General features: G+C 43.8%; 1 protein-coding gene across 1 annotated transcript in view; it reads left to right on the forward strand.

The window, feature by feature from the left end:
* The first annotated feature begins 20,501 nt into the window (after nt 1-20,501).
* The window catches only part of CDCP1 (CUB domain containing protein 1), a 48,538-nt gene continuing 44,176 nt past the window's right edge, over nt 20,502-24,863 (forward strand). Inside the window, exon 1 of the mRNA XM_050937997.1 lies at nt 20,502-20,574. Coding sequence (XP_050793954.1) covers nt 20,502-20,574 — 73 coding nt within the window. The remainder of the gene's footprint in view (nt 20,575-24,863) is intronic.

A 24,863-nucleotide genomic window follows, 5' to 3' on the forward strand; every position in this document is an offset into this window, starting at 1 on the left:
CACATCTGAAGTATAAGTGAATGAATATACCCAATTTGTACAGAGCTACTGTTACATTTTCATACAATCTTAATGCATTATCAATGAGGAGTTGTGCAATTTCTTTCTGAAGCTGGAAGGATTACTTATTTTAACACAGACACAAGAACTATATGCAGCTTTTCAGACACAATTTTTCTTAGAGCTGGTCAAATTACTCCTTATAATAATTTATCTGATGAACTGTCCCCATTTTAGTGTTCGCAAATTGTCTATGAGCACAGGCTGGTTGTAATTTTTATGAATTTATTCATTACTCCTAATTGTTGAAGGGACAAGTTACGTGAATTCATTGTAGCCTATGGTTTGGTCACAAAATGGTTGCTGGGATGACTGCCGTGTGCATTATAAGCCTGGTACCCTAGCCAGGTCACATGGTGTTTCTGTACCCTGACTCAAAGTTCTAGGCTTTATAAACAGCAGAAACCTCTCTCTCTTTCTTTGCAAATTGTTTGTGAACATTTGTAGCTGTTTGGCCAAATCCATTGGCCAAATAATAAAAAGAACATTTGCAGTTTCAGCTCAGCTGTGCATTTCTGCTCTGCCCTTTGAAATGTTCACCAGCCAGCCAAACTCCCTCAGGTTCCAGGTGTTCATTTATTCATTACTCTAACTTCACTGAGTTTTGTATTAATTACCTGAACAGCCTGAGAGCTTTGGTTTTGTTTCCTTTCTTATGCCTGAGTTTGTTTTTATTAGTATCAGAGGGGTAGCCATGATAGTCTGGATCTGTAAAAAGCACCAAAGAGTCCTGTTTGTCTATAAGGTGCCACAGGACTCTTCAATGCTTTTTATTAGTAGTTTCCTTCGCACGGTTGTTTACTAAAATCAAGAAAAACGATGGTTATGTGGAATTTTAAGACGTATCTGTCTATTATGCGGTGATTTTTCTTGAGCACTTGCTTGCATAAATGGAGTGATTAGACACATTCAGGCCAAATCCTGCTCCTCTTTGCAAACCCTTAGTGAACAGACTTTGGCCAGGGTTTCTCTGTAGGAGCTGGGGGGCAGAACCCCTCCTTCCTCTGTCAACCAGTCCAACACCAGGGGAATCGCTCTTCAGACTTCAGCTTATGAAGAAGGAAAGCATTGAAATGATACCTGAATGTTACCAAAGAAATCTCAATTCATTTTTCTATTTCAATGGTTTTTTAGGCTTTCCTGACAAGGTTTTGCAGCCATGCTAACAGAACACAGCAGTGCAAAAAGAGCAATTGAAAATTAACACTTAAAGCATATAATAAGCAGTACAATATATATTTTGCCTGCAAGTCTCCTTTTATCTAACAGGATTAATTTTTAGAGACACCGCAATTAAACTAAACAGAACAAGGTGAGATCTGCATGTGATACAGAGCTAGGGAGAGTCTGAGTAATAACTGAAGGAGGTGGATACAGGGAAAAGACTTGAATAGGCATATTTTTGTGTACATTAGTAATAGAAAGGAAAACAAAGAACAAACAGATGCATAATAGTTGTTTCAGGGTAAATAGCTGCTGAGTGCAAGTTCAGTGAGAGCTTTCTAGAGTGGAGAAAAGATGAAAGACAGGAGTGACTGCAAGAATAAGACTTCAGAGGCAGTGAAAAAGGCTGGTTTGTGATTAAGGCACTGGACTGGGCCCTAGGAGATCTGGTTCAAATCCCAGCTCTACTGCAGATTCCTTAGCCTCTCTGTTCCCCATTAGTAAAATGAGGCTAATAATACTCCCCTTGTCTATTTTGATTATAAACTCTTCAGGGCAGTGTATGTGTATCAAGCACAATGGAGTTCTTTCGGTGCTACCTCTAAACTGTTACAGTTAGCACAAATAATTAGGGTGACCAGATGGCTCAGTTTTTATAGGGACAGTCCTGATATTTGGGTCTTTTTCTTATATAGGCTCCTATTAGCCCCCCACCCCCGTCCCGATTTTTCACATTTGCTGTCTGGTCACCCTACAAATAATACATTTACAAAAGAAGTTTGCTGGCACCCAGAATTAATCTTAGTATTTAAAATTACGATGGCACTTGTTTTCTTGAGAATCACATCCATTATATTTACCAGAAGGAAGCACCATGGTTGTCGTCATCACTGTGACTGTGACAGTGACAATGCATGGCTATTATAAAATTTCAAGACAGAAGCACTGTAGGCAGTGAGAAATTTGAGGAGCTCTCAATACTCGGAGAGCTGAAAGTGAAAGCTCTGAAGTATAAGGAATTCCTTGAAAGTCAGTAATTCACAGAATTCTTTCTTCTTGCTACTTGAAGGGAATCCTTTTCAACAGGACAATGAAGGGTAGTTGCTGCCCAGTGGCGTTAGTTCACTTTTAGAGGAGTCATGTGGACAACCTCTTTAGCTCTACCTCCCACTTGAACCGGCAAAATTTTTTTATTTTGAACAAAATCATATTAAGTTAGTGAAAGACACTCCCAAATTTGGTTGTCTCCAACAAGACACTATACCAATGAATGAAATATAGAGCTTTTCCACAAGAAAAGAGTGATTTGGAGCCAAAATATCTCAGAGGAACCCATTCATTTCATGGTATAAATGGTTAGTACCACCAAGTGTATAATTGACTTATAATCATGTTGGAAATCCTGATGTAGAAATAAGTTAACGAGTAATTCCTTCCTAGCATTTAGATATCTAATAGCCTTATTTGCAAACTTAAATACAGTCGACAGATATCTAAATGCTATAATTTGCATACACAATTAATTGTATCTTCAATTTTCATCCAGAGTTAGTTGAAGCCACAAAATTGTATCTACAAACTTAGGGCCCCGTTTGGGAAAGTACTTAACAAGGTGCTTAAAAACCTTTCCTAAATAAGGATGTTTTCCTAAACTGGTGCACTAGAGGCTATCTTTTCAAAATGTGGCCCATTAGTTGAAGTCTCTATTAAGCATGCATAAACTGTAATTTTTCAAAGGATTTTAATGTGGCCAAGTTTGGGCAGATTTTCATGGGGATGGCAAAAGGCACATCCTGACAAAGGCCACTCCCCTGCCAAATTTCAAGACCTACTCCAACACAATGAGGTACCACAGCTTTTCAAAGAAGAGGTCATCAGAATTTTTTTAAATGGGCAAATCAATGTATTTTTCCCTAGTCTCATTCTTGGAAACAGCTGAACCATTTTGACTGACATTTTCCAGAAAAATTCAGCCTGAAGCACATGGCATGGAATATTTCAACCCAAATGGATCAAGTTTGGCAAAGTTACAAGCAACTGAAAACAGGGTCTAACAATGGGACCTGCCAGGCAATCTTAATAATAGGTGGTGCTACCAGACCTGCCTATCATATAATAAATGAATACCATGTGATACATTTGGAGTATCTCCTACTATATAAGACTTTCACCTCATTCCTGGGAGGGGTCCTATGATACAGGCTTTCAGCTTCTCTTGAGTTTTTGGGTCTCACCTACCATGTACCTCCAATTGCATATATACTATTAATTTATACAAAACATCCAGGTCTATTTATTGAGTTCAGCTTCACAGCAAGAAAAGAAATCACTGTGAGAGCATTAGTCAATCATTTCCTCAACCGCCTCTATTAAACACAGAGAAATGTATAATCCAAAATAACTTTTAAACCTCAATTTAGCATATTGTTTCATTACAATTAATGAGCCATATTTTTTTAGGTTAGCTTCAATGCTAAAATGATCTGAGGTGTCTCCAGATTTCTGTGCTGTGTTTCCTCACTAAGCAAGCTGATGGGGGTACTGATATTACACAGGGTGCAATCTGGACGGTTGAACAGCTGCGTCACCTTAACTCTCTAGCCTGGGGTACCTTTTATACTGCTTTGCTGTCAGAACACTCACTCTTGGCCTGCTCACAAAGCACTCAGCATGTAAATTCACTCTCAGATAAATACAAGGGCACTCTAAGCAGTCATTCATGAATTACATATAGGGCAACACACACATGATCTCTAGTCCCAGCCTTGTTCCCCTAGAAATGTGCATCTTGTACTGTCCAGCACACTACTGAACAATGCAAACTCACAGAAAGTCCATCGTTTCATCAAAGGAAAATGAAATATGCACCAGTTTTATTATCCCAAATGGAGTTTCCCACACTGTAATCAGAGTGATCAGCTAAGGTGAACTATTACCAGCAGGAGAGAGAGAAACTTTTTGTAGTAGTAATCAAAATGGTCCGTTTCCAGCAGTTGACAAGAAGGTGTGAGGAACTGTGTGTGTAGTGGTGGGCAGGAATAAACATGGGGAAACAAGCTCTAACTTCAGCCTAAACTCGTAGTGTAGACCAAGGCTTAGTCTCACTTAAACCCTAGTTTGAGGGCTAAAGTGGTATCTAAATGGCATATAGATACTATATCACAGGATCTCTGTGCAGGGGTGAATTTCATGCTGGGAGACTTAACTGAGCAAGTCCAGCAGGATTGCTTCAAAGGGCAGAGAGGAAAGCCAAGATATCAACACAGCTAAAGAAAATAATTTTCAGACATAGACTAGATGCTTATAACATATACAACTAGGCAGCAAGAAGCCAAAATTCTGCTTCTCTCTTTTTCAACATGCTTCTGCCAGTTATAGGGAAAATTTGAATTTGGAAGACGATTTCAGTGATTTTTTTACCATGGAACTTTTCTGCTGCAGCAATATTCTAAAAAATATATTTTCTCTGTTCAGGTGTTATATATAGCTTTGCTAGGGAAAACGTAGCAGGCTCACTCTGTAAATGCTTGTCAGAGAGAGATCAGTACCCTCTGCTGAAGTGGCTTGAATAAGGAAAGGGAAAATATTGAGTCTTTTTGTACATGTTTACATTTTCTCACCCTAGCCAGCATTATTTCCTTGGTCCCCAAATTTATATGTAAAATAATTGTTCACAATGACTCGATTTCTTAAAAAAAATCTTCCAGGAGTTTGATAAGCCTTCTTCATATAAAATAAATGTTAGCAAGGTCTAACTTTAAAATCTTAGGATCACAGTTCCCTAAAAAGGTGGTGAAATTCTCTACTTCCTTTCGGGAACATTGGTTGCTATTGGAAAGTCAGCATCTGGCATCAGTTACCAGCATACAAATCTCCGTAATTCCCCCTCCCCCCCAATTAGAAAGGAACTATATGGTATCTGTTGGCAAACATTAATTTTTAGAAATGACCAGTGTACTCCTATCAGTTGTATGTTTTGACCTGAATTTGATTTGCAGCCATATCAGTTTGTGTATTAAGTAGTTTGTTGTCTTAATGTTGGTAGTACAGTTATTATAAATTATTGTTATGAGCTGGGTGAAACCTAGTTATGGGCTGAGTTAAAACCTCATTTAAACCGATGTGTAAATACACCCTTCATTTAAGATAGCTGTAAGAGACAGTTAAGGGACCACACCTAAAACAAGGCCTAACAGAATCTGCCAACAAACTAGGTGGGTGAAGGATTTCAGTATTGTGACCAGTTGTGAGGGTGTGAGAGAACACATAGCAACTGAGAACAGAAAGAAAGGCAGAGGGAAAAAAAAGCAGGGAAGCCAAACAGTAGCCTGTGAGAACAGTGTGATCCTGGGAAAAGCAATAGAGAGAACTTTTAGGTCTACTGGCTAAGGAGGGCTGAGCCTGTAAGCTGAGAAACTGCTCATTTGTTCATGGTTCCTGCTGTGTTCAGAGAAGCAAGACATTGTAAATTCCTTGTAAATAAACAAGATAGCATCAAAGAGAATACCAGACTCCATCAATTTCTCCTTCTAACTGGAACATTCCTGGAGCCCTGAAAGTTGACTGGAGGTGGGCTCAAAAAGGGATAATGTTGTTTCTTATTTGCATAGTGCCCAAAAGAGTGGTATGTGCTCTGCAGACATATAATAAAACAAGTCCTTGCCTCAAAGAGTTTACTGTCTCAGTAGTACTAGATTCTGCAGTCTTAGTTTTCTCTACTGTGTTTATGCCTTCCACATAGATATTTTCAATCTCCATGTTATTTTGCTGCTCTTCCTCTCCCCTGCCGTCTCCTGAGGGAGAGGCCATTGTTGTTTCTGTAGTGGAGCCTTTTTTGGGGGGTCCCTGCCTCCTCCTACCAAAAGACAAAGTAGCTCTGTTATCTAGCTGGTTTTGAAAAAAAAAGACAGAATGGAATCCATAACTATCTGTGGTTCTTATATGGCTCTCCTTCCCACAGAATCTGAGCGACTCACACCTTTAGTATATTCATCCTCAAAACATCCCTGGGAGGTAGGCAAGTGCTATCATCCTCATTTGACAGATGGGAAAATGAAAGGCAAGGAAACTTGCCTAAGGTCCCATAGGAAGGCTGTGATGAAGTGGGGAATTGACCCAGCACCCTAACCACTGGACTATCATTCTTCTAACAGCAGGAATTGCTTCTACGTATTTTTGAAACAACCATCACTGTAGAGGCACTGGCTGAGGCCAAATTCTAACCTTCTGCCTCAATAGAGAAAAATGGCTTCCTGTCAGCCTATTCACCTGGTGTTTTAGAATTAAAGGACTACCAGGAAAGAGTTTTCTTTACTTTTGGAAATTTCCGAGCACTCAGCTCAAGTTATCTTGAATCTTGCCAATAAAACAGATCACATAAGCATGTGAATATTCTTATATAGTGGGGATTACATTGTTGGGCTAGGACTTTCAAAGTGCCCCAAAGGAGTCCCACTGACTCTCAAGTAAGCCTTAGCCCCCAGTGAAAAACTTCAATGTATAAGAAAAACAGAGTTAGCTTGTGCTGTGTCCTGGCTGATTGATTGTTGGCCCTGCCTTCAGCCCCATTCAAAATCTACAGCTAGATTTCATTTTGAATCATGATTTGCTGTTATTACATGGAATAACTAGTGGTGCCTAAAGAGAAGAACTGAGCCAGTCCTGTCATGTTAGTAGACATAAAATGAGATCACTTTGCAACTCTGTCCACAATTATGTGATGGTGGCAACAGCTGAAACAACCACAAATGTCCACATAAAGGTTTTAGTTGTATAAAAATATTGTTGTGACTTTCCTTCCTCAATGACAGAAAAAAAAATCCACTCACATCGACCACAAAAGCAATCCAGTAGGTAATGTAGAAGTGTATTTGATACATAAACAAATGCTACTGATGATGACCAGAAGTATTGCATCTAAGGGCATGTCTACACTACAAAGTTGTCAACTTACTGTAAGTCGACATCCAACTGCTGCAGTAATGAAGTTGGTCATGCATGTCCACACCATTCTCATTGTGTCAGTGGAGTGTGTCCTCATTAGTAGCGCATGCATCGATGCAGAGAACAGTGCACAATGGGTAGCTATCCCACAGTGCAACTAGCTGCAGGAGGTTTGGAGAAGGGCTTGCAATGCCTCATGGAACCAAAACATTATTGCAGGGAGGGGAAGGGGAAAATGGCTTAAATCCCCCACAATGCAGTTTCCTTTCTTCCTTCCTCCCTCCCTCCCTCCCCTCCCTGATATCAACAGCAAACAACCCATACTTTTCCGTGCCTTTTTTCAAAAGGCTGGCTTAGCTGTGTGTAGGCCATACCTGAGAAGCGTGAACTCTGCTCAGCTGTCCACTCTTGTTGTGAGCATTACAAACACCTCGTGCCTTATCTTGCAGTATTTCCAGAGCCAAGACAGGAGCTGTTGTATGGAACATTGCAATGTCCTTCAACCAGCCCTACTGTAAGTCGTAGAACGAAATAATTCTCGGTTGCTGCTGTCAGTCACGCACAGCTGAACACAATGGAGCACCATTTCTGATCCTGAGAAACAAGCACTGACTGGTGGGATTGCATAGTTTTGCAGGCTGGAGTGCGTTTGGGGCATTCAACCACCATGATCAGCTGAGCTGGTGAACTCTCCAAGCTGATCAAACAGGAAATGGGAATTCAAAACTTCCCAGGGAAGGGGCTGTTTCCTGTGTATGTGGCTGCTGTGCAGTGGAGTTGTAAACTATCAGCAGAGCAGTCACAGTAGAGCATTGTGGGACACCTCCTCAAGACCAATTCAGTTTACTTAAACTACGCTGCATCTACGCTGCCTCTCTGTCGACCTATCAACATTGAATTAAGCACTATGCCTCTCACGGAGGTGGGGTAATTAAGTTGACATAGCAGACAAGTTACGTTGGCAGAAAGGACCTGATAGTATAGGTCAACGTAAGGTGGCTCCATCGACCTAAGTTTGTAGTGTAGACCAGGCCTTAGTTTTGTCAATTCTGAGAGGGTACTAGTGTGGTCATATTCCTAAAGAGACTTTGTAATACAGTAATCCATCCTGACAGACCTGAGCCAGTACACTAGAGCTGAATTCCCACAGACTTAGGGGAATCATGAATTTGTATCCAGATGAGATCTTCTCAGCTCTGCATCCATCTCTTTAAGGCCCTTATTTTACATGAAGATCTGTGAAGGGAGACACCCAAACTCCTGTGGAGTTCCACTGGGGGTTCTGTTAGGGTGACCAGACAGCAAGTGTGAAAAATTGAGACAGGAGGTGGGGGGTAATAAGAGCCTATATAAGAAAAAGACCCAAAAATCGGGTCTTTGTCTTATGTCCCTATAAATTCGAGACATCTGGTCACCCTAGGTTCTGTAAAGGTACAGGGATCCATGGATTTTCTTGCAAGATTGGGGCCTAAAATGCAACCAAATAAGAACACCTGATCCAACTCCCCTTGGATTTTAGTGAAGTCTGGATCAAGCTCCAAACTTCTCAGATTTTATAAAATAATGTGTTTGGGGGATCCTCACTTTCTTGCCACTTTCCATATTGCTCAAAATAGTTTCAGCATTTGCTCACATCTTTCCTATAGTCAAAGCAACTATTTCCAAGGAAGTCTTGGCAGTTTCAGATGGGGAGTAACATCTCTAGCTCTGGTCTCCTAGACAACCTGCCTTAACTTTTCCTTGATTATACATCACCACAAATTTCTGTGCAAGCACAGTAGTATCTTTAATAATTCATTTTGCTGTTAAGACACATTCAGCTGGGACTGTAAGTATTTTACCAGGCTATGATTGGATTCAAATGACAGCAGGAAATGTGGGAGTTAAAACTCATCTGGGGGTTCTGAACCTGGGAAGGAAAGACCATGTTAAGCTCTAACTGTGTCTTCTTGAACTGGATCATTTAAGCAGCTCTCTCTTTCCAACATGGCTGTTTTTAAAGATATAACAAGTATAGCTGATGTAGGTTTCTAACTAGGCTGCAATTCTGCATGGAATTAACTGCAAAAAAGTCTGGAATTTGCCAAAAGTAAGCAAAGTCCATTCTCTGTTAAAGCACTCTTTCTCTGTATGCAAAACAAAGCCTCTCTAGCTCTCTTGAGAAAACAGACATTTAAAAATATATACACAGCAAGTTCAGCAATCTTTCCACATGCTGAACTGACTTATTCCTTGACTACTTACAGTATGTCAGAATGTCCTTGTCAATGTGAGAAATAAAATCTGTAACATATTCAAATCAAGGATTGCACAATTTGGACCTAAGGAATGGCAACTTTTGCAGCACAGACCAAGGATGTACAGTAAGTATCCTAGCGTGATTGGTTATGAAGTGTCTGTTCAATGAAAACATTACAGTTACAAACCTCGACCAAATTGTGTCTTTGGGTAGGAACTCTTTTTTACCATCTGATAAAAACGGGGATTTTGCCTGCAGAGCGACTGGAAAATCAGGCTCATCCATTTCAACGGACACATGGGAAAATTGGACAGTATCTGTTCTGACACATTAAATATTTAATTTAAAAATAGTGTTAAAGGAAATAAAGATGTGTAAACTGTCAGTTCTCCATTGTCAATAGGGTCTTGCAGGAAAAATAGAGTATACCAGTGGTTCCCAAACTTGTTCCACTGCTTGTGCAGGGAAAACACCTGGGGGGCCGGGCCAGTTTGTTTACCTGCCATGTCCACAGGTTCGGCCGATCGCGGCTCCCAGTGGACACAGTTCGCTGCTCCAGGCCAACGGGAGCCGCTGGAAGTGGTGCGGGCCAAGGGACATACTGGCTGCTGCTTCCAGCAGCTCCCATTGACCTGGAGCAGTGAACAGCGGCCACTGGGAGCTGCGATCGACCAACCTGGAGGACATGGCAGGTAAACAAACCAGCCCGGTCTGCCAGGGTCTTTCCCTGCACAGGCAAGGAAACAAGTCTGGGAACTACTGGAGTAGACAATACCTGAATGTCTACTCTAAAAACCAAAGAGACCCCTAGGACCGACATGACTACAACTACACTGCAAAGAGACTCCTGTTACCACACATTTCCTATCTCTTGTTTCTTTGTTTTTGTTAGTGGAAAAAAAATCATTGCAGCCCTGATTTAGGAAAGCATTCTTTTTTCAGGACAGCATGTAAATACATGCTTATAGGAAAGGACTTAAGCGTGTGCTTAAGTGCTATCCTGAATCAGGGGAAATATTCCTTCTCTATACATTACAAAGAAGCAAAAAAGGCTCAAAATTATTGGTTTTCTCTGTAGGTCCCCTTAAAAGTGGGACTGAGCAACAGGGGATGGATCACTTGATGATTACCTGTTCATTCCCTCTAGCTATGTTGCCTGGCATTCCCTCTGGGTATCCTGCCCAGCATACTGGGCTAGATGGATCTTTGGTCTGACCCAGTATGGCTGTTCTTGTGTTCGTAAGAAGGAGATAAAAGGTATAAACATAAGGTAAGGGAAGTGACTAGAGGCAGCAATTATCTCCTGTGCTACTATAACCTTAGGGCATATTTCACACACTCATTTTCACCGGAAAATTGCCAACTATCCACTCGATTAAGCAATCAAGCTAATTGATCCAAAAGTAACTTTACTCTGCTGTGTATTTTTTGCAGCATAAAATCATTTAACAAATTACAACACTTTTTTCCTAAACTTACTGCATAACATACCTGCTAAGTCAAATTGGAGATATCATCAAGAGAATATTAAACATTTTGGCCAGGATAACCTCTTTTAAAAGCATAAACTGAATTGATGTGTGATTTTTTTTGATGAAACACACCTGAACCAAAGCCCTAGATCCATGCACCCCTAATCTTTGAAGCTACTCAAAATCTAATCAGAATCTGGATCCAAATCGCAAATTGTCCCTACCAAGGATGGTTTTAAGATTAACTGTGGTTGGGTTTTAGACCAAAAAATTGCATACCGTATGCCATCAGCCTATGAAAGAAAGTGATTAACTATCTAATGATTCCAAATTGTTACAAAAATGATAAGCATCATTATTATTATTATTGGGCCCAATTCTGCCATCACTATTCCTCATGAGTATTACATGTCCAATTCTCAATTCTGAGGTTAGGCCTTGTCTACACTGACAAGTTTCTGCACAGTAAAGCAGCTTTCTGCATTGTAACTCTCGAGGTATAAACACTGCCAAGCCACGTAGTGCACAGAAACTGTGCAGTTGTAGCGCTGTAAAAAAACCCATCCCAATGAGAGGTGTACAGCATTCTGTGCTGGGGCTACAGCACCACAGTGCCAGTGTAGACACCCTGGTTGATTACATTGCTGCAATTGGCCTCCGGGAGGTGTCCCAAAATTACTCTTATTGCCTCTCTGGTCAATGGTTTGAACTCTACTGCCCTGCCCTCAAGTGACCATCATCCCCACCCTGTAAATTCCTTTGGAATTTTGAAAGTCCCCTTCCTGTTTCCTCAGTGATACGTGCAGTGTTCTCAGTGCATCTTTCCAGATGGCCAACCCTGCTCCACGCACCAGGTGATCCCCCACTTGGAGCAGTGCTGAGCTGCTGGACCTCATCAGCATTTGGGGAGAGGAGGCTGTTCAGGCCCAGCTGCGCTCTAGCCGTAGGAATTATGATACCTGTGGACAGATTTCACAATGCATGACAGAAAAGGGCCATGACTTGGACCCACTGCAGTGCAGGGTCAAAGTGAAGGAGCTGTGGAACGCCTACCACAAGGTGCAGGAAGCAAACTACTACTCCAGTGCTGGATCCCCGAGCTGCTGGTTCTACAAAGAGCTGGACACGATACTTGTTGGCGACCCCATCTCCCCTGCAAAGGCCACTGTGGATACTTCAGTGGCTCAAGTGCCAGTCAAGAGTGGACTGAGCCAGGAGGAGGAAATCTTGGACAAGGATGTGGAGAGGGAGGGGGACCCAGAGGCAGAGGATGACTCAGAGGTCAGAGATGCCTGCAGCCAGGAGCTCTTTTCTACCCCAGAGAAGGCCAGCCAGTCTTTTCAGTTGGAGCTTGGTGAAGCACAAACAGGAGAGGAGGCCTCTGGTAAGTGGATTTGATTTTGAGAATTGCTGAAGCGAGTTGTTGGGGGCAGGAGCAGGACTGTCCTTACCCATACGCAAAGTACGCAGCTGCGTAGGGTACCAGGAAATTTGGTGCCAACCCCTGCTCTGGCTCTTCCCCAGGGCCTCCGCCCCGCCCCAGCCTAGCCCTGCCCCCACTCCCCTGAGCTCTGCAGCAGGGCCAGGGCTGCATTCACCAGTGGCGGGAAGTGCAGCAACCCAGCCCCAGCTGCGACACTAGTGAGTGCCGGAGAGTGGTTCCCCTCTGCCCCCCCAAGCCAGTCCCGCCCCCTGTGGAGGCCTGGGGCCCACCTTGCAGAGGCCTGGGGCCAGCCCCCCTTCTCTGCCATGCAAAGGCCTGGGGCCCCACCTCACCCCATGGGGGGGCTGCAAAGGGACCCAGAATAGCTAGGGATGGCCTGGGCAGGAGGATTGCAGAAAGCAGGCTTGTGTCTGTATGAGGCGTGTACGCCACATGCCTAGTCTGAGCGGCGAAACAGGCTGTTGATTGACTCACTTCACAGGAATCTGCCTCAGAGATCTCCATGAAACTCTCATGGAGATACTGGGCAATCCGCTGCTGCAGGTTCTTTGGCAGAACTGCTTTGTTTCTTGCCCCAGTTAACGGTAACTTTCCCACACCACTCTACCACCACAGGGTGGGGACCATGGCTGCACACAGGTGATCTGCATAAGGGCCAGGGCAGAAGCCGCAGTCTTGGGGAAGACCTTCCCCTGATTTTCTGCTCACCCTCAGCAGTGAGATATCTTCCATAATGAACACAGCCTGTGGAAAATGTGGGGACAGGAATGATCATCAGGCGCCACCTGCAGTGCTGGCTCTCCGCAAGAGCCACATGCCCAGTGTACAGTAGGGTCCGTCCGGGAACACTGATTTACCCTGCCCCTGCGGCTACTCACCATTTTGGGGGTCTTATGGCTCATGTGCTTGCCTGGGGTCAGCCGGTTAGTGACGGGTATGTGAATAGTGGCTGTGTTTTAAATCACTGAATCGGTGGTCTGTGTGTTGCAAACAATACTGCCTCTGTAAAATGTTGTGTTTTGGCTTCACAGAGAGGACCTTGGGAGCGCAGCCTCCCTCTTTGTTATCGCTGGCTGAATGGCTGCACAGAATTAGAAAGAGGCCATGAAGAACTAAGGAGGACTTCCTGCGTGAGGTCATGATGAATTCCGCGGCTGAAAAACAGGCCAAAAGGAGAATGTGGTGTGCCAGAATGAAGCCACAGAGCAGCTCTTAAACATTCTGGAGTGCCAAGCGGACACGCTCCAGGTAATACTAGCACTGCAAACTGAGCAGCTCCGTGCCCTCCCTCTCCTGCAGCCATTGTTGCAAAACACTTTCCCATGCACCCCCCAGACACCGCCAACACACTCTTATCAACCTCCTGGTTCCAGTCTGTACCCGCGGCATTCCACTCCTCCCCACTCACAGTCCAGCACTGTGAACTCCCAGTACCCACTGCACTCAACACCTGTCCCTCTGCAGTTTAGCCCTGTTGAAGTACAGTACCTGCTGCACTGTACTCCAGAGGAGAAGGTTGGATATGATCCCTGGACATACACAAATCTTTAACAGTCCCAGGACTTCACCTCCTCCTGGGACCATCCCTTCCCCCATCCCCCTCAGTGCTGATGTGTTTTTGTTTGTCTCTCTCCTCCAGTTGTTTTTTAATAAACGAATTGTGTTGGTTTGAAAGCAATCTTTATTCTATTGATTAAAAGCAAACAGAGCCCTGCAAAGCAACAGGCAATTATCTTAAACCTTCATATTGCATCGTCTGCCCCAATCACAATCACCTCCCAGCATTACAAGCACTGCACTCCTGAGCATAGCAACAAATATTAGTGGCTTTCAGCTTCAACTTGCTGCCTCAAGGCATCCCTGATCCTTATGGCCCCGCACTGCGCCCTTGTAATAGTCCTGGTCTCTGGCTGTTCAAATTCAGCCTCCAGGTGCTGAGCCCTGAGTGAAGTGGTCCAGCCCTGACTGAAGCTTTCACCCTTCCCTTCACAAATATTATGGCATGTACAGCACACGGCTATAAGCATAGGAATATTGTCATTGGCCAGGTCCAGCTTCCCATATAGGCAGCGCCAGTCGGCCTTTAAATGGCCAAAACCACACTCAACAGTCATTCTGCACTTGTTCAGCATATTGTTGAACCTCTCCTTGCTGCTGTCAAGGTGCCCCATGTATGGCTTCATAAGCCATGGCATTAAGGGGGAGGCAGGGTCTCCCAGGATCACAATGGGCATTTTGACTTCCCCTATGGTGATCTGGTCTGAAAAGAAAGTCCCTGCTTGCAGCTTCCTGAACAGGGCAGTGTTCCGAAAGATGCATACGTCATGCACGTTACTGGCCCAGCTTGCGTTAATGTCCGTGAAATGCCCACAGTGATCCACAAGCTCCTGGAGAACCATAGAGAAATACCCCTTTTGATTACTGTACTTGATAGCTAGGTGGTCTGGTGCCAGAATTGGAATATGCATGCCAACTATTGCCCCTTCGCAATTAGGGAATCCCATTTGTGGAAAGCCATCCACAATGTTATGCACGTTGCCCAGAGTCACGGTCTTTTGGAGCAGGATGCGATTAATGGCCCTGAATACTTCTGTCAACACGAGTCCAACGGTCAACTTTCCCACTCCAAACTGGTTAACAATCGATCAGTAGCAGTCTGGAGTAGCCAGCTTCCACAGTGCAATCGCCATGCGCTTCTCCAGTGGCAGGGCAGCTCTCATTCTCGTGTCCTTGTGCCACAGGGCTGGGGCGAGCTCATTACATAGTCCCATTAATGTGAGTTTCCTCATCCGAAAGTTCTGCAGTCACTGCTTTTCATCCCAGATGTGCATGATGACGTGATCTCACCACTCAGTGCTTGTTTCCCGAGCCCAAACATAGCATTCAACTGTGATCAACACCTCCGTGAATGTCACAAGCAGTCTCGTGTTGTAGCTAGTAGGTGTGGCAAGATCAATGTCACACTCCTCTTGCCTTTGTAGTTTAAGGAATAACTCCACTGTCACTCATGACATGTTAGTCAGAGAGAGCAGCATACTGGTCAACAGTTTGGGATCCATTCCTGCAGACCGAAGAGGCAGAGTGCGCTGTACACAAACTGTTGAAAGATGGTGCCAAATGCAGATGGAAGCACAGGGATTGCTGGGATGCAAAGCAATGCATCACAGGGCATTGGGACAGAACCCAGGATGCCCCGCGACCCCCTCCACCTTCCCACAACTCTTAGTGGCAGAAGAGGAAGAGATGCTCTGTAGCATAGCTACCCAGAGTGCACCGCTCCAAATACCGCCGCAAGTGCCACAAGTCTGAATACACTATTGTGCAGGCAGCTGACAGTGTGAACTCACAACAGCAGTTTCCCTTCAGCACTGTCTGAGCAGTGTTGTAACTGCCTGCGCTGTAACTCTGCCAGTGTAGACATACCCTTAGACTGGCCTCCCCAGGTTCTCTAATTTTTCTCACAGAAAGATTCATTAAATACTCTCCATGTCTCTTTAAGCTTGTTTTTGTTTATCTATCTATCTGGATTAAGAGCACTGTGATAAAACTGGCTTGAAAATTAATCAAATGAACTTTTTCTGGTTAGGGCAGTGACAAAATTTAATTGTGACTCTCACCAGTGGTTTAGTAGCATATTTTATTAGCAGAATTTTCTCCCTAGAGACCGTGGGAGTAAGCCTATGTTCATATAGTTATTGCTTTAATGAGGGAGGGATAGCTCAGGGGTTTGAGCATTGGCCTACTAAACCCAGGGTTGTGAATTCAATCCCTGAGGGGGCCATTAAGGGAACTGGGGTAAAAATCTGGGGATTGGTCCTGCTTGGAGCAGGGAGTTGGACTAGATGACCTCCTGAGGTCCCTTCCAACCCTAATAGTCTGAAAAAAGAGGGAAATGGAATCTCTCATTAGTATTTCAGCAGGCAGGAACCATTGGTTCATTACTGGGCTTGTTTGCTTGTCCTGCATTTTTTTTATGGTGGTAAAAATGTTGAAAGAGAAATTTTTTACCCTCTCAAAAATTCTGATTTATGGGGGATTTTTTTAACTCCATTTATAATTTTTCAATATTTCTATTACCCCTAGAAAAAACTGCCTTTCTCCTCAAAACTATGCAGCTCCTTCCCTCAAAGGATGAGGGAAGGAGCTGCCCCAAATGGTATGTGCCCCATAAAGCACAGCAGAGGAACTGCAGGAAAAGTTTTGGAATATTATATTACAGAAGCATTAGCTGCCACTGCAAGCTCTGAAAAATGCATCTCCATGAGGGGTCATGGAGAGAAATGATAGGGTGACAGCAACACAGTTACTGACTCAGCTGTATTTTTATGTCTACTGATCAGACACAAGAGGGTGGAAAGGATGAGTCTCTTGCTGGACAGTGATCTGTAACGGTGGGGCTCAATACAGCTATAGCCAACCCCCTGGCTTCTTGCAACACTCCTTCCTTCAGTCTTGTGGCCCAGATAAGAGAAAACAGCTGTTTGAGAACTTCCCAACAAAACAGATTTTCATCAGAAACTGCTGATTCATCAAAACCTTAATGTTTTGTGAAAAAGTACTGGTTTTGATGATCTTCTAATTAACCATCCTGGCTTCCTACCAGCTTGTCTGGTGGGCTGCTGGGGAGCCCAGGCTTCCAAAGTAACCCTGCTATGTGGACTGCTTTGTGGCCAGGGACCCCCGAGTTTCTGGGGTCTACAGCTCTGGGGCACTCCCACCACATGATCTGCCTTAGAGTTGGGGAATCCAGGGGGACTGCCACGTAGACTGCCCTGGGCCTTGGCTTCTAGTCCACATGGTGGGACTGGCATAGAGCGATGGATGCTGGAAGCCTCTGATGGCAAAGGGCCTGAAAGCCCCAGTTCTAGCTGGGGTTTAGCTCCTGGCTCCACAGCATGAAGCCTTGGAAGCCCTAAGAACCCCTTCTTGAGTTGGGGCACTCAGGGCTCCCGAGCTTCCTGCCATGGAACTGGGAGCCTGAAAGCCCCAACTTCCAAGGTCTGAGGTTCCCAGCTTAACTAAGGCTCCCAGGGTTTTGAGCATCCTGGCTCCCCTTCACTGATTCAGCATGATCAGGGATGAAAAATTCTGCTCTGAATCAGGCAAAGCAGAGACTTGAATCTGGGTTTCTCATATCCTACACAGCATCCTCACATCACCACACACACACCCACCTTCCCAAATAAAAAAGCTCGGGTTTTGATCCAAAAGCGGATATTTTGACTCCATTCTGTTTTAATGAAAATGTTCTAGAGGTTTAGGTTGTCTACCAGGGTGGAACAAAACCTTGAAAGTTGCAGCTAAACAGAACTGCCATCCTCCAGACAGCTATAGTTCTTAGTTTAGATCAGAAACAAGTAGGAGGAGCTAACGTCATGTGACCCACCTGCTCTTCATGACCACAGTTTGAAAATCAATATTCTACAAGAATTCACTGGAGATAAACAAAAGAATCAACACCATTTCTTCGTCCTAGGTCAGGCTAATGCAGTAAATAAGCATGTGGGTTGTTGTGTCAGATGTATTGTAATTATTGTGAATTTAGGGAATTATTTGTCAATTGCATTAGGAAAAATAGACACAGGGACAAATTCTGCTCTCAGTTATACACATACAACTGCACTGAAGTCAAGCAGAGATCCTGAGAGACACATTAGGCCCTATCATCTCCAACTCTAAGGCTCCTTTTCAGAAAGGATCTTCCTTAAAGTTCCTTAAACAAACAAAAATCACAAGAACGTTCACCCTTTCAGCCAGGCATTCTCAAGCTAAAGTAATGGCTGTATTTCCTAGCAAAGCCCTGTAACAGGACACGTAAAAGGGAGAGGTTCATCTGCAGAGGCTAGCAAGCAGCAGCTTGAAAGTCTGATGGATCACATCCAAGTGTTAGTCAATCATTGGTGACGAGTGCTTCCCCTGATCTCTGCACTGACATGGTATATTGGTGACTTTAATAGAATACTTTGTGCAAAAAAACCTTGTTTTCTGTTTCTTCTCCCCGCCTTTTTTCTTATTTCTTCATTTAAAAAAATAAGATGAAACAATTAAGGTGACCACAATGCTGACTGGATAATGTAACAGTAAATTGAACTCAGCATTTCGGTAAGCTTTGCGAAGAGAACAGTATTAGTCACCCACCAACTGACTGCCACAGTAGGGCCTTGCCTTTGCTCAGGAATAGCTCCAATTCAGCAACAGGGGCCAGCAATCAGAGTAGTTGCACCAGTGCTGACCCCTCAACAAGGGCAAGCCAGGGCTTTGCATGCACTGATTGAGCTAATCAAGGTTTATCCTAAATAAGAGGCTGATTTTCAAAAAGGACTGCCATTCAGAGGTGCCCACAGAGAAATTAAGGATCCCAACTCCAGAAGATATGCTTTGCCTGATTTTGAAGCCCAATTTTTGAATCTCTTGGGCTCCATTCCTCCCTTTCTTGTCTGCTTAATCTCTTACTTTGAATACAATTTAGATTTGTTTTGTAAATTTGCCACTGTAATACACAATGGACTGAGGGAGTACATGAAAAAATGTACACATATACATATGAGTTTTCTTCTATGAATTATTTATTTATCATGGGTCTGATCCAGCTCTATTTAATGTTAATGGACTTTTTGCCACTGACATCAATAGCAGCAGGATTGATCCCTTTTGCATCAACTTTGGAAAAAAGTGCAATTACTTTACTTCACAGAATCATGTTTTTTTCCCCCATCTCTAATTACTATCTCCTAACAGTAAAGGATTATTCTTTATAGTATATTCTTCAGTGATTTTCAGAGTCCAGTTTTACATGGTTCAAGCAATGGTGTTTTCACTTGTTTCCTTAAGAAACCACTATACAGTATAGTCTAGTACGTCTCACGAGGTAATTATTCTTGATGTTTCACCTACATTATTCCTTTTCAGTTTCATCCCATTACTTCTAGATACAGCCCCTTTTGCCCACCCTAAACATGACATTTTATGGAGCTTTCACATTTCAGATCTTTTAGGCAGCTTAATCCATCTTCCCTCATTATTCAGGGAATATTAAAAAGTAAATTGGCAAAACTGATAGATTTAAAGGAGCAAAGCAATACTCAAAGCGTCCCTTTGAACCTTCAGAAAAATAAAAACAAACCTAGATACTAGCACATCAGCCCAATGATCCTTCAGAATTTGTCAGAAACTCCAAAGAACTTTGAGATGATCTCAAGGCTCTTACAGTATACAGTCCTCTGGGGAAAAGGCATGTAACTTCTAGTAAGTCTGAGCACAGGTCTAGGGGAGTCAGCAAGTCGTCTTGGTTCTGCCAATGGCTAGCCGGGCAGCACTGGGCAAGTATCTAAAACTCTGTGCCTCAGTCCCCCATCGGTCAAATAGGGGTAATGCTTAGCTACTTCTAAGGGGGGTGCCATGAAGATTAATTAATTAATGTTTGCAAATCATTCGAAAATGAAAAGGGATAGATAAGTGCTAAGAATAATTACAAACATACAGAGGCTGTTCAAGACAATCCGCACCCTGGGCTAACCTTCAGAGCGATGCCCTTCTCCTTTCCCTAGGACACAGATTTACAATGCAGGGGGAGAGCGCAGAAGGCAAGTCTCTCTGGAGGGAGACTTTCGGGGGGGAGGAGGGGCACCTCAAAGTGGAGGGAGTGCAAGGTGCTGCGCAGATTGCAGCGCTGTCCTGAGGTATCCCGTGGCAGCTGTCATTCAAATGGGGAGCCTCACGCCTGGCCCAGTGCCAGCCGGGGTAACTCTCTTCCGCCAAACTAACCCGCCTCCTTCCATCGTTTCAGCGGGACTCGGCACCCTTCCCCGCTTCCCGCCCTATAGCAGGGGCTGTGCGCTGCCCAACAGCTGCCGCCCCCCAGCGCAGAGGTGGCTGCCCCCGGTGCTGGGCAGGCGGTGCCTGGAGGCCGTGGGACGGAGCAGTGAGTAACGACTGCCGGCTCGCCAGCGGCGGCTTCTCCGCAGCGCAGGAGGAAGGGGCGGAGTTTCACCTGGAGCCGGCGGGGAGGAGCGGGGGCCGCCTGCAGTCTCGCAGGTACAGGGCGGAGCAGGAAGCAGCGGGAGCTCGTGGCTGTAGGGAGCTCCCCCCCCACGTCCGCACCTGAGCAGCAGCAGCAGCAGCAGCAGCAGCTTGCGCGCCGCGGAGGCCTGTGCCCGGCTGGGGCTGCTGATGCGGGGAGATGGCGGGTGGCCGGTCCGTGGCGCTGGCGGCCGGGCTCCTCCTGGCCGCGGCTCAGCTCCTGCAGCTGGCAGGTAAGCGGCGAGGGGCGCGGGCCGGGCGGTGCCCCCAGCCGGGGCGGGAGAGGCTGCGCGGGCTGGGCTGGGCTGGGCTGGGAAGTTACGGGGCAGCCTCCCTGGGGGGCTGGGGCGCGGGGTGCAGCGAGCCCCTGGCGCAGGCACCGCTGCCGAGCGTGCCCGGGAGGGCGCCTCGGGGCTTCAGCCTGGGGCTCTCCACAAGCCTTTTCTCCCCGGCCCGAAGAGGTTAGAACCGCCTGGCTGCTGGCCGTGCTGTGGGTCCCAGGCTACTCCCGAGCCATGGGGCGGGACCAGCTTCTGTCGGTGGGAGAGACGCGTGTCCCAGAGCTCTGGTCTGGACCCGAGGAAGAGCTCTGTGCGGCTCCAGAGCTTGTCTCTCCCCGACTAAAGTTGGTCCAAGAAAAGAGAGTGACTCTCCCAGCTTGCCTCTTGGCCTTGTAACTATTGTAAAGAGCCATCAGTCATCATTGATGGGTGCGGGGATGGGCTTACACCAGGCATGTATTTAGCCCCCCACCCCAGGTTCTTGCTTTTCCCTCTCCAGAGTCTGTTCTTTCTTAACACTTCAGTGGAGGAAAGAGAGCTCAGTTAGTTTCGGTCTGGCCTTCTTGGACATAATTTACAACAGTGTTTTGAAAGGAGAGTCACCAGTTGCTTTTATTTGTATATCCCTGTGCAAATGTTTTGGTTTTTGTGTCTAAGAGGCAGAGCCAACTTTTTTAAAGGGGGCAGCAGCTCTTGGTGCCTTGATGAAATTGTCCATCCTGTTAAAAACTGACTCGTGTGTGTGTGTGTGTGTTTCATGCAGACAGAAAAGCTATTCATTGCATGCTCATGTTTTAAATAATACATGAAGATCTCATTTAGATGCTAATGACATACGCCAGTAATTTGTTTGCCAAAGATGGTTGCTCCCTGCTTTGCCCTTATTTCATGTGGCTGTGCTAATGTGTTGCAGTGAGCTGAGAAAAGCCGTTAGCTTTAAATCTCAGTCAAGATGCAGTGACAATTGTAGACGTGGTGGTGTAAAATAAAAGTAAAGTTAGTTTTAGCTTGGAATACTTTAAAACTGCGTTCATAATTGAATAACTGCATAGTATCTTAATTTTAAACTGTTGCCTTCATGTCTAAAATCCCATAAAGGTTGATGGTCCTCTCTTAAAAACTTTCAGATAGTCTAAATCTGAGGTAATTTGAACTCAATGGTACTTTTAAAAATGAGAAGTATTTTAATACTTCCGCTTTTTAAAAAGCTTTTGTAACTTAGAGCTTTAACTGCATACAGTTCTTATCTTTTCTTAGCTTTCTTTATACTACCCCACAATGGGAGATATATTTCCCATGATGTGTGTAAATACTAATAAACCCTATGAGAGTTTGATGTGCACTAGTATTGGCATTCAGCTGCCAGAATTAGTGTGGTGCATTTCTATTTAGGGTGACTCTGAGTTTTAAGAGAAACAAGTTCCTTAAATGACTCAAATTGTGTTCTGGCATTTTGGGATATAATTTCAACAATAATATATGGAAAGGAGAACACGTTGTTTTTAATCTTACCTGAAAATGTCTTGATTTCTTAAGTATAGGAAGAGAGAGACATTATCTGATCCTGCAACCCTTACTCTCACATGAAGTCTCACTGAAGCCTTCCAAACAGATAGAGGGAAAGGAAAGGGAATTACTACCATAAGTAAGGGTTGCAGATTTGTGCCCAAAAGTTGTATTGCATTACTGGGAGGCTTGATATTACCCAGCACCACCAATTATCTCTCATTACAAATTTTATTAAATTCTGTCCTATAACAATGAAGAAATTCAGACTCGATTTTTGTAAATTTCCAAAGACTGTCTGCTGGACTGGAGTAGGCAGAGCAGAGATACAACATGATCTGCATGCACATCCACAAACCTTTTTAAAAAAAAAAGCATTGAAGCTTACTTCTAGTATTATCAGCCTTGATAATTGCAAAGTTTGAATATGGAAAAAACACAGAGTCCATACAGTGTGACCTGAAATTCATGCCTATTCAGTACTTCCGCTACCTTGAAGAGGGATAGGCCATATTATTCAGGATAATCATGGCTTTGTGCCAGGTAAGCATAGCTAAATGTTGACTAAATAACCAGACAGCATTGTGATTAAGCTTTTAAACTGTCTAGTCTAAAATTTCCAAATGATATATTTTCATCTGTTTGGAAGGATTTGTGAACATAGCCCCTAAGTATCAAATTATAACTATACTCCCAAGTCTCTTCAAAGGATGATGAAGCAATACATCTATAGGGCACCCCTTCTTTAGAAAAGAAACAGAGCTCAGTTTCATATATTTCTTTGTAAAAGGGAGAAAACCTGAGCATCCCCAAGGCCTCTCATAACCTCAGTAGCTAATAAACTTTAAAATCCTGGTTTATTTTTGGCATATGACACTATGGATCTAGATCTTCATTGAGGTGTAGGGCACCCTGTTAACCTTCTGGGAAAACAAACTTCCTCCTTTTTGGTCTCCCTGGCACATAAGTTGCTCTCTCTGGTCTCCCTGGCACATATGACTATTCAAACTCTCTCTCACCTACTGATTTGGCTGTGCTACCACCCCCTTTGTGTCTTTGCTCTAGTTCTCTCTTACACACCACATAACATTTAAACTTCTTGTCTTTGCTTTCAAGACCCCACTCAACTACATCCTCTGTTGTCACGTCCTCTTCCCTTATACCTTTTATGTGTCTGTACAGAGTAGGTAAAAAACATTCAGATCAGAATTAACCATTCACTCGCCCTGCTGTTATTTTTTTACACCTATTTTATGCAGGAGTAAATGACTACTTAGATTGCAAGGCAGTGGGGAATTGAGTCCTCCAAGTATGTTTGGTGATTAGCAGAACCAAGCTGTGAGACAGAAAACTGGCTTGTTATCTGAAATGGGAGTTCTGGTTGCTACCTCTATCCCCAATTTAATTTGATCTTTGAATTCTAAAAGCCTTTTCTGAAATTTAGAATATAAAATAACATGTGCATAGTATACAATTGTCTTAGAGTGGTAGCAAACAAAATTCCAGAGTAAAATTGTACATATGCAGAATTGTTGGGGCAGGATAAATTAGAGACTGGAGGGCGAGGTAGGGGAAAGGATAACTAGTCTATTTTTGATTTCACAAAATATGTTTTGTTATTTGTACAGAGGCATAGTCTAGTGCTTGGAGTGCAGGTCTGGAAGTCAAGAAATATAGGTTCTTTTTCTTGACTGCTGCTGACGGTATGACCTTGGACAACTCATGGAATCACTGTGTTCCTCAGTCTGTAAAATGAGGTTGATGATAGTTATCTACTTCGCAGGGGTGTAATGAAGATCAGTAATGGTTGTTTGTTTCTTGGAGATCCTTCACTCCAGATAGTACAAAGTATATTTACTCAGGCTAACTGAAAATTTTCTATCGAAACAGTTTGAGGGAAAACAGAGGTTTTGATTAAACAACATTTTAAGAAAATTACCTCTTGTGGATTATTTTTTTTAAATGATGTAAAAACTGAATGCCAAAAACTGAAATATTTCAATTTGGATATGCTACTGTAGGGCTTCATGGGAGTGTTAGTTCGATTGCTTCATGTTCTCATTCTTTTGTATGGACTGTACTGCCTGTTGGACTACATTTCCCATGATGCACCACAGCCAGGGCTTGGTGTCCATGGTGCATCATAGGAGATGTAGTCCAGCCAGGGAGCTCAGCCTATGGAGGGGAATGGGAACATGACACACCCAAACTACAATTTCCCAGAGGCATCATTACAGCATTTCTGAATTGAAATATTTCTGTTTCTGGATGAAACACTTCAGAAAAAAAAAAACAAAAAACTTTCCATGAGAAGCAAAAATAAAACACTTTCTGACCAGCTTTAATATTAATTTCAGTTCTGGATTTACAGTCTGTAGTTATATGGAATGACTCTTCAATCCAGAAGGGGGTTACTAAGGAGGAAAGGGATTCGTCACCTTTAAGAAATTCTTGCCTGGTCTTGGGCATTGAAAATAGAATAGAACATTCTTTTTCTTCGTGTTTGTATTTCCCTTTCTTTGCCTTAAAATCACCACAGCTGGAATGTTGTTCTTTCCCCTATTGTAACGTGTTCATGTGAATGAGTCATTTTTTAAGGGAATTTTCTTTTTGTGATTCAGAACACTCAATACAAGGAATCTTTCATACAAATAACTGCATATTTCAAAACACTTCTTAATGCTTTGCCTTCTGACACCCACCCATCCCCATCACTTCAACCTATCTTTTCCTCC

This window comes from Gopherus flavomarginatus, chromosome 2 (genome assembly GCF_025201925.1).
Source record: "Gopherus flavomarginatus isolate rGopFla2 chromosome 2, rGopFla2.mat.asm, whole genome shotgun sequence".
NCBI classification, from domain to species: Eukaryota; Metazoa; Chordata; order Testudines; family Testudinidae; genus Gopherus; species Gopherus flavomarginatus.